Below are 10,070 nucleotides of genomic sequence, written 5' to 3'. Positions count from 1 at the left end.
ACACATCAAAATATACTAAAATTTTTATTATTACACCAACATTACACCACATCGTATACTAAAAATTAAACTAATAATATACTAAAATTATACCAACAATATACAAATTCTCTAGTTCATTACCAATTATAATGAAAAATACATATAAAAAAATTATACATGTTATCAACTAGAAAATATATATAAAATTTTATAATCGATACACCGAAAATATACTGAAATTATACCAATAATAAACCAGATACTATTTTTAAATTATCTGATTTATAGTTTTAATATTCCGAAATTATACCATAATTATACCGACATTATACATATCGTACTTTTGTAAATAATTTTCATTTTTTGGTAGTTTTGTAATTAATTTTAAATCAATCGTATTTTTGTAAAAAAAGTTTACAGGTACTTTCATAAATATTTTTAAAATTTAAAATACTTTTGTCATCGTCCCATAATTTTATGAATTATGTATGCTCTTACTTGTACTCCTAATACTATAAAATAGGAATTTCACATAATTATCACGTCATTTTGTTTTTGGTTTTTGTTTTTTGTTTTTTGTTTTTTTGAAGAGGGCGTCTTTTAAACGACAGCGTTTTGTGCATCAATTACATTGATAGGAATGATTCTGTGTGTGTAGGAACTTCTTCTTCTTCGCTAAATTGTGTAGTAATATCATCAACATCTTCACTTTTCAAAGGTAAAGTTTACAACTTTTTGATTTTCTATAGTTTATCTAAATTGAACCCAAGCCATTATAGAAAAAGGAGCTATTTTATTTTTCAACTTACTCTACATTTATCTTCAAGGAAATTGAAATTCGGGGTTTGGGAATTAGTTTAGTTAGGTTCTATCATTGTTTATGTTCTTCACCAATCTGATTGAATATTTTTATCATTTATTATGTTAGAATAGTGCTTGAAAGTTCTAAAACAGCTTCAAGAATTCAATTGAATTCTTACTTAGTTTAATTCAAGAATTCAATTCTGTCAACCTAATTTCACATTTTTTAACGAATAGTGCAAAGATAACATGATCTTTTCCGGTATGCGTATGATTCCGTTCAGTAGCTTCATTATCATTTAATAATTGAACTTGGTTGCCTGTCTTTATAAACCGATTAGGTTTTCCTAACTGCCCATGAAAATTTATACAGCAAGTCTTAAAATCTAGGTTAATTTAGTTCTGATTGTTCAATGAATAAATTAGGCTGTTTTAATGAACTAGTTGAATGTCCTGAAATCGGGTTTTGATGCGAATTGGGGATGCAAAATTTCTGCTGAAGTGCAGGTTCTGCTAGCTTCAGTTGTTGGGGATATTGCTTTGAAGTTAATTTGTTGTTAGTGTTGTAAATCGTTTTATTCTTGGCATACGCTGAGCAAAATTTTTAGGCGATTTGTTTAATTTGATAGCTGTTGACTGATTCTGCCACTTTGATGACAGATCAAAAGAATGCCGAAGGTGAAGACAAATCGTGTCAAGTATCCTGAAGGCTGGGAATTAATTGAGCCTACACTACAAGAACTGCAGGCAAAGATGAGAGAAGGTTAGTATTGTTCAATGATGTGATAATTCAGTAGGTTCGTTCATTTATTTATTTTATTTTCCGAACTTTATGAACATGACATCGTAGATCCTAAATTATTTGGACAGCTGAAAATGACACTCATGATGGTAAGAGAAAATGTGAAACTTTGTGGCCTATTTTTAAGATTGCACATCAAAAAAGCCGGTACATTTTCGACCTTTTTTATCGGAGACACGAGATAAGCAAAGAATTATATGAGTTCTGTTTGGATCAAGGCTATGCCGACCGCAATCTTATTGCAAAGTGGAAAAAGGTTAGTCTTAAAACTTGGTTCATTGAATCTCGAGAGTTCTTCTTTTAGTATATGTCATTTCAAAATCTTTTGCACATCTGTTGTATAATGAGCTTTTTTTTCTGTTGATTAAAGAAATTAACTTAGGTAATATACTTGAATGAGAGATGTAAGTATCAGAATGGCCTTTCACATCTCTTTATCTGCAAATTATTTTTTACGTGAAAACACAAAGACAAAAGGGCTGGGAAGAGGTACAAAATACAAAGGAACTTGGTGATTACTTGTGGAAATAACAAATTAAATCCATTTATTAGACTGGTTTGATGCAAGAATGTGATAATATGTTTAAATGGTGCGTTTTGGTTCAATAAATATCACAAAATTTTGTAGAATTTGTAAATGAATGTTGTATATGGTTTTCTTAGAAATTCATTTAGTAACCTTATTTTGCAAGTTTTGTTGAACTGATCATGTTTAAATCAAATGAATTACTAAACGAATTCTTTTGTAAATGAAAAGAATTGAGTAGCATTGACCAAATAAAGGATTAGACTGTTTATGGTTTGTTCTTGGATTGCAGCCGGGTTACGAACGTCTCTGTTGCTTAAGATGCATACAACCAAGGGATCACAACTTCGCAACTACATGTGTGTGCCGGGTGCCCAAGGATCTGAGAGAGGAGAAGGTCATAGAATGCGTCCATTGTGGTTGCAAGGGCTGTGCAAGTGGAGATTGATCGACCGTCATTTGTTTGGATGCCAGTTGAGTTGGATAGCGTTACGAAGTTTTAGGAGCCTCACTCACTATCAGGCACGTGTCCGAATTTAATACGACGTGAGTTTAACTGTCAGGATTTGAGAATTAGTTCGACTTGTGTAATGCATTGTTTTCATTATAGTAGAAAATGTCATGTAATTGAAGAAGCTGGACATTATTACGTGAGGAATAGGCAGCTTGAAGTGGTAATATCAGCTGATCACTATGTTGAAATTCTCAGGAAAATCTCTTGCCTATGTTGGACCGTCTTTGGGACTTCATAAAAAATGAAGCCCGCTTTTTAAAACAACTTGGTGTGCATTACATGTTTTGTAAAACCCATAGTTAGTTACAGTAGATGAAGTGGGTTGGCTAGAAGGGGAACTAGACAAATGATTTTGCAAAGAGTCAGAGCTAATCTAAGAGCAAATAATCATAAAATTATTCAATTTTTTTAGAATATACATTTAATTCAAAAAATATAACTTTATTGAAAATTACTTTTTATATTTTACGTTTGCCCACTAAATAATACTTTGCATTTACATCCTTAATATATCCTCGATATTGCTGCTATTGAAACTCGAAACTGAGACCTCATGAATGTATTTGGATTGGAGAGCCTTAATTGCTGGAGGAGTTAGGTCTTACTGACAATTAATTTCACTTGATTTATTTTAAATTCTTAAAAAAAAATTTTTTTTTATAGATTTTAAATGTTAAATTAATAAGATTAAATAATATATTTTATGATTTAAATTTGGCTTAAGGTCTGAAAAACTACCGACCTTTCAAATTTTTTTCAATTGCACTCTCACCTTGTAATTTCTTCAATAGCACCCTATTTCGTATTTTTGGCTTTCAATAGCACCCCGACCTTGTAAAACAGTCAATTTTACCCTATTTTGTATTTTTGACTTTCAATAGCACCATAAATTATCAAATTAAACTCATTTATCGAAGACTTATTTGAACTTTTTTTAAGTTAAAAGACTTGTTTAAAAGTGTCCAAGTAGAAAAAAGTATGATTTCACCTTTAAATTTAGATTTTTTGAAAATTGTCATCCTTATAGTAATCAAATCATCTATTTTTTTCATTTTAGAGTGCTATTGAAAGTCAAAAATACAAAATAGGGTGCTATTGAACAAATTACAAGGTGAGGGTGCTATTGAAAAAATTGTAAAAGGTCGGTAGTTTTTCAGACCTTAAGCCTTTAAATTTTTATAAAACGTTATTTTTCTATTCAAAATGAGACCAAATTCAACTTCCTTAATCTAACGTGCCTACAACAACGTTCTACACCATACACCACAGTAAAGCTCCAATCTTGAAAACTGACCGTCAGTAACCTCTCTGTTAGATCAGCTAATCACCTCTATTTATAATTCGACATATATACCATGGCAACCACCAATTCTACAACCACCGCCACCAAGCCCAGATTGGTAATTTGCATAGGAGACATCCATGGCTATCTCTCAAAGCTTCAAAATCTATGGTCCAATCTCCAAACAACAATAAACCCACAAGATTTCAACTCAGCCCTCGTAATCTTTCTGGGTGATTACTGTGACCGTGGTCCAGACACAAAAAATGTTATTGATTTCTTAATAAAGTTACCATCTTTATACCCAAATCAAAAGCATGTATTTTTATCCGGTAATCACGACCTTGCTTTTGCTGCCTTTCTGGGACTGTTACCTGAGCCTGGAAACGGGGTGTCGTTTCAAGAAGGGTGGAAGGAGTATTCAAGGAATGAGGATAGAGAGGGATGGTATAGAGGAGTTGGGTATGAAAATATGTATTTGCAGGGGAGGAGATGGGCTGGGAGAATTAAGGATAGGTTTAATGAGGCTAAAGGAACTGAATATAAGGGTTCTATTTATGATGGTGCTCCCACTTTTGAATCCTATGGTGTTCCTCATGGTTCTCCTGGTATGTGTTTTTTTCTTAATTTCTTATGTTATTTGAGTTTTTTTTTCAAAGTTATTATAGTTATTAGATTCTTTGGTTTTAATGTTTTTTTTTTTTAATGTGAAGGCACTTTGGTTGTAATTTTAGACTTAGTTTTGTTATTCATTGACAAATGATCTTGACATATAAATTGTCAATTGTTGTTGGCTTTCATTGTGAAGCAATGTTGCACCATAAACTTATCGAAATCTATATTTTAGGCTACGGAAAGTTTGTCGAAGTTTAAGTTCGTTTCCGTTTCTGAAAATGCTTATGAAACTCTCGGAACACTATATTTATAACCTATTCTTTTAACAAGTATTGTTTCGACCGTTTCTCTTGTTCCGGCGTTTTCATTTCATCGATGTGAAATGAGTTCTTGTCAATTGCATTTTCGCATTTTCTTTTGTAGCATTGATATTTGAGGTATTGGTTGAGTTTTTTATTTATCAATTTTGCTGCTTTAACATTTGTTTTTGAGGCAGCTTCTTTTAATTACTTTGAGTTGAAATACAATGTTCATTGAAGTAATTAGAATATAACTAGGCTGCTGTTTCTTGTTGCTTTGCCATTTCAAAGTTATATGAAATTGTAAAATTGTTTAAATGTTCTATGATTTTATATTACAAAATCTCTCTTTAACCAGTAATTGCTGTGCACAGATTTGATGAAGGCCGTTTCTGATGAACACAAAAAGTTTCTCGCCAATCTCGTTTGGGTTCATGAAGAGGCAAGACCTGTTTTCTTAGATGGTCTCATTACTGATAAATCATAAACATATGACTTCTATTATGATATGCTATGTACCACATAAACACTGAAACTGAAATTCAAAACGGGAAATGGGAAACAGGGAAATGTATGGTCTAATCTTGAAACAACAATAGAGTTTCAGAGTTTAAACCACTTCCCAAACCGGAACGAAATGCCAAAATATAGAATTCGATTAGTTTGAATACTTTTATGTTTACTTTATTGCCAAATTCTATGTTTCAGCAGCTTAGTTTTCATTCGAAGAACATATGCAGAAATTAGTTAGTGTTAGTAATGTGCCATTTTCATTTTCCAGGAAGATGTGTGCATAGAGAATGAAGAGGGAATTACACATTGTAGATTGATCGCTGTTCACGCTGGTTTAGAGAAAGGGAAAAACATTGACGAGCAGCTGAAGAACCTAAAAGCCAAAGATACTAAGGTGCCGAAGATAGAGGCTCTTAGTGGGAGGAGAAGTGTGTGGGATATCCCAAAGGTTCGGTGCTCCTATTTATTTACTCGAAATAGGGGTTAATTTTTTTGCGGTTATCAAAATATAGTGTTTTTACATAATGGTTACCGACTTTCAAATTTTTATATTTTAAAAACTTAACTTCGATTGTTACCTACAACAGGAGGTTACTAAATGAACTTAGGCGAAAAATTGCTTATGTAGTCGATGGATAAATGTGTACCATTCTTATTTTATTATGTCATTTATTAGTCGTTATTCAGTTTGAATGAGTCTGTAGTTTTATAATGTTAAAGTAAATAAAATATGGTAAATATTTTATCTTTATTGTCCATATAAGTAGAAATTTACTGTAAATCATTTAGTGACTTGCTGTTAGTAAAATTGAAGTTTGATTACCAAAATGTAAAAATCGAAAGTCAATAACAGTTGTGTAAGAATATAGTTTTAGCTTTGACGTTTGCTCTACTGATGAAAAAATTTAACGGAAGATAAAATAATTGGTGTTTGATTGTTATAGGATTTAACCGAGAAGCCAACCATAGTAGTAAGTGGCCATCATGGGAAACTTCATATTGAAGGGCTTAGATTGATTATTGATGAAGGTGGGGGGCTAGAGAACAATCCTGTTGCTGCAATTGTGCTTCCTTCAATGAAGCTTGTCCGCGACACTGACAATTTGAAATAATATTCGATTTTATGATCGATGGATTATATATAACGAAAGTATCTTGAGGCTTTCCAGATTTGGCCATGGATTTCAATTCCTTAGTTACTAGCTCTGTTCATGGATTTTCTTGGTAAGCTGTTTGAGTATAGATTAAATAATGATGTTCTTTTATGTAATTTCTGTAAATTATTTCAAGCATATGCAATTACAAGGAAATACCTTCTAACAATGCCTAGTTTTTTTTTCCTTTTCAGAATATGCTGTTAGTAGTGCTTAAGCATCCATTGATCACTAAATAACCCCTATATTTGTGTATTAATTTTATTTTATGTCGCATCCCGTCATGGAAATAAAATCTAAATTGTCTTTAATGAATGTGTTAGGCTTCAATGTTTTTCTCATTATATAACAGGTTTGCAGCATATCAATTTAAATAACAAGTTTGCAGAATATCAAAATTAGCTATAAATAAGTGTAGGGGAGCCTGCGAATGTTGAAACAGAAAATACCGAAATTATATTTTTACGATATAGATTATATAAATTTTAAAATTTCAGAAGCATTTACGAAAATAAAAAAGAAACTCTTGACAGAATTTGGGGTTGAAAGCCGAATCTGCAAAATTTTCGCATTTTTTTTTCAGATAGTGATGAAAATTTGCAATTTTCATTACATTTTTGGAGTATGAGATGGAATATTTGCCACATTGAATTTGGGAGAATGGTATATTCCCCCCCTTTTATATAGCATCATTCTTTTCTAGTCAAGATCCCATCTTAGGATATTTTTATTGTTTCTGCCTTGTATTGCAAGTTGATTCTCAGAATTTAGTCAAACAAATTTGTTTTTCAAATAATTGTTAACCCATACATAAATATACAGAATGGAAATGATTCCCTTTAGAATTATGCGGCAAAAAAAGTATGGGACTCACTTTGCTCCTACTGAACCTAAATGATTTAAATATAGTATTTGTTTCTGTTCGCTAGATTTTCACCTTGCTCAAACCTTTGAATTTGTTAATGGGTAACTTTAGGTACTGATGCTTTAACCGGTATGATTCTAGATGAGGTAAACAGGATTTGAATAACGTAACCCTAATTCAAGTGACGTAACTCGAATTCAAGTAACGTTGTTCAAATTGTGAATGACGTCGCCGTCATTCGATTAAACTAACAGTATTAATCTGGGAATCCTGAGATCCAAGCGAGATTAATGTCAATTCTACTCCTAAACTAAAATTCAATCCGGAGATTGGGATAAAAAGCCTGAGCTTTGGTTTTTGATTAATGATTTGTTGATACCGAAAATAATACAATACTACTGACTATTTATAGGGAACAAACCCTAATAAAGAATCCTAATTCTAATGAGATTCTATCTCTTATTTAATGAAGAAAAACTAAGTAAAAGGCTAAAAATAAATATAGCTCCTGTTGGGCTAAAATCCCTTAATGAGCCCATTCAAAACACCTTTTCTGGTCATGGGCCAAAATGTCACCCAGCTTTATATTGATTCCACTGGACCGGTGCAAACAATGCCCCCAACAAGCCTAAGGTTTAAACTTTGGGCTTGTTATTGTCGGCCTCAATACCAAAGTGAGCTGCGCTGTCACTATTTCGGCCCATGTGGTAAAACTTTTCAAGTAACCGCCCTTTTTTCCCAAGGTATAAAATATCTTTCACTTTCCTTTTTCGGATTTACCTGAATCTTTGACTCCCGAAACTCTCTCAAATCCGTTGACTCCTAGCCGATTCTTTAGACCCTAATCGCCTACTCTTCAACTCAGATCGTCCCATCATCATGGCTCAACAAGAACAAGCCGCTCTTCAAGCAACTGAGAAACTCGCCGTAGTTCGCTCTACCGCTCCGTCGACTGCATTTGAGGTAATTACAGAATTAGAAGATAGCCGATACTCCGTAGGTCCGATTCTCACCACTCCTTCAGAACTCTGTGAAACCGCCGTCCCCTTTCCAGATCATGCTCCCCCTCGCTTCTCTGAACTCCACTATTCGTCTGTGTGGACCGGGGAAACCTTCAGAAACTGGCCCAGTACCAACGCCGATTACAAGAATTGGATCTTGCGACTCCATGGTTACTATGGCGATGTTTGGAAAGCAATAGGTCTATATGACCTCATTGGAATCAGCCAAAACACCTTTCCAATCGCCAAGCACTACTGCTTCGGAGCTTCCCTCTTCTGGTCCGATACCACCAACACTTTCTGCTTCCGGCGAGGGCCGATGTCCATAACTTTGTTAGACCTGGCGTTTATGTTCAATGTAAATATTACTGGCATTAGAATATCGCCTCTCAATTGCCAGACATCCCCAAATCTTCACCTAGGTCCTGAGAAATCTGCCAAAAGCTTCAAACATTTCTTGGACAAAAACATCGGTCAAAACAATCAACCTCCAACCGCCAACGAACACATCGCCTTCCTGGCATATTTCCTCGCCAAATTCATCATTTGCCCAGCTTCTTTCAGAGTCACGCAAGAATGCCTCCGTATCGCCGTTGCCCTAGCCGAAGGTCATCCCCTGAACATGGGAGAGTTCATTCTTGGATCAGTCTACAGATGTCTCCATAGCATGATCAAAAACGCCAAGGTAAAGACGCATCGCTGTCCTAGCGGGCCGATGTGGATAATCCAAGCGTGGATGTTCATGTACTTTCCTGACATCGTCAGACTCCCAGAACGAACCTCAGACGAATGCTTCGGTTATACAGTATTCCAAGGAGTTGCAATCTTACCGCACCTCAAAGAAGTAATCGGCTACTTCCTAGAGACTCGTGAGCAATCGCCAAATCCATGGTGCCCTGTTCTAAACATCAAATATCCTCCCAAGTGGATATCTTATGGCTGGGAAATAACCGAAGACTCTGATATAGACGAAGAACTCCACTCTAAGTGGTGGGACAACTGGAGCAATTCACTGATCAGCCGCAACCTCATGATCGGCAATAGCTTCAAACACAGTGGGTCAGAGGCTTACTGCCCCAATTATCTATCAAGACAGTTCGGCTACACACAGGCGATTCCCTGCCCTTTTCTGATAGACCGCAACGAGTATGGTTCTGATCGCCCCGCACTGCCCACATTGCGTCACATAGCATTCCTTGGACAACTCCACGAGGGTTATTTGCCATCGCCCGACGAGCTACCTATACCAGATGGAAACCCATCCTCTACATATGAGTTCGAAGAGTGGTGGGAAATCGTGATCGGCATCAATTTCGGACTATCGGCAGAGGATATCCTTAAATTGAATCTTTTTCAGTTGCCTGAAACAAAGCGAAAACGTACTCACGCCGATGTTTTTCTTTTACAGGTTCCGCAGCCGAAGAAAAGGAAAGGTCACTACGAGCATCGCCTTGAACTTATTAAATTTGAACGCTTTTACAAATTCAAATACGAACCCAACAATCGCCCCCTTCTTAGTTTAAAAATGGAAAACCATAGAAGAGAAGCTTGGCGAAAATACATACTCAAATGGAGGAAAGTATGGGAGAAAAAATATCGGCATCGTCCTTACCCCATCTTCCAACAGTATATTCGCCCTTCCTTCTCATATAAAGCACCCTTAGTCCCAGACTCTGAATATATGTTAGCCAATAAAAAGCCAAAGTCTCGCCCTAA

General features: G+C 34.9%; 2 protein-coding genes across 2 annotated transcripts; both read left to right on the top strand.

Annotated features, from left to right (window-relative positions):
• Nucleotides 1-593: 593 nt before the first annotated feature.
• On the top strand, nt 594-2,903 carry LOC126677832 (protein BUD31 homolog 1). Its single transcript, XM_050372630.2, has 4 exons — nt 594-700; nt 1,444-1,546; nt 1,654-1,841; nt 2,404-2,903. The coding sequence occupies exons 2-4, from the start codon at nt 1,453-1,455 to the stop codon at nt 2,557-2,559; spliced, it is 438 nt and encodes a 145-aa protein (XP_050228587.1). The 5' UTR covers nt 594-700; nt 1,444-1,452; the 3' UTR covers nt 2,560-2,903.
• Nucleotides 2,904-3,831: 928 nt separating this feature from the next.
• On the top strand, nt 3,832-6,657 carry LOC126677831 (tyrosine-protein phosphatase RLPH2-like). The gene is made up of 4 exons (XM_050372628.2): nt 3,832-4,515; nt 5,196-5,263; nt 5,603-5,782; nt 6,279-6,657. The coding sequence occupies exons 1-4, from the start codon at nt 3,981-3,983 to the stop codon at nt 6,444-6,446; spliced, it is 951 nt and encodes a 316-aa protein (XP_050228585.1). The 5' UTR covers nt 3,832-3,980; the 3' UTR covers nt 6,447-6,657.
• Nucleotides 6,658-10,070: the final 3,413 nt, after the last annotated feature.

The sequence above is a fragment of the Mercurialis annua genome, linkage group LG4 (assembly GCF_937616625.2).
Source record: "Mercurialis annua linkage group LG4, ddMerAnnu1.2, whole genome shotgun sequence".
Lineage (NCBI taxonomy): Eukaryota > Viridiplantae > Streptophyta > Magnoliopsida > Malpighiales > Euphorbiaceae > Mercurialis > Mercurialis annua.
Note: the sequence above shows the minus strand (reverse complement) of the source record. Positions and strands in the feature narration are given on the sequence as shown.

Coding starts and splice junctions, on each gene's coding strand:
- LOC126677832 (XM_050372630.2), top strand. CDS start 1,453: ATGCCGAAGGTGAAGACAAATCGTGTCAAGTATCCTGAAGGCTGGGAA. Junction 1,547..1,653: donor GCAGGCAAAGATGAGAGAAG/GTTAGTATTGTT, acceptor TTATTTGGACAG/CTGAAAATGACACTCATGAT. Junction 1,842..2,403: donor TTATTGCAAAGTGGAAAAAG/GTTAGTCTTAAA, acceptor CTTGGATTGCAG/CCGGGTTACGAACGTCTCTG.
- LOC126677831 (XM_050372628.2), top strand. CDS start 3,981: ATGGCAACCACCAATTCTACAACCACCGCCACCAAGCCCAGATTGGTA. Junction 4,516..5,195: donor TGTTCCTCATGGTTCTCCTG/GTATGTGTTTTT, acceptor TGCTGTGCACAG/ATTTGATGAAGGCCGTTTCT. Junction 5,264..5,602: donor TCGTTTGGGTTCATGAAGAG/GCAAGACCTGTT, acceptor TTCATTTTCCAG/GAAGATGTGTGCATAGAGAA.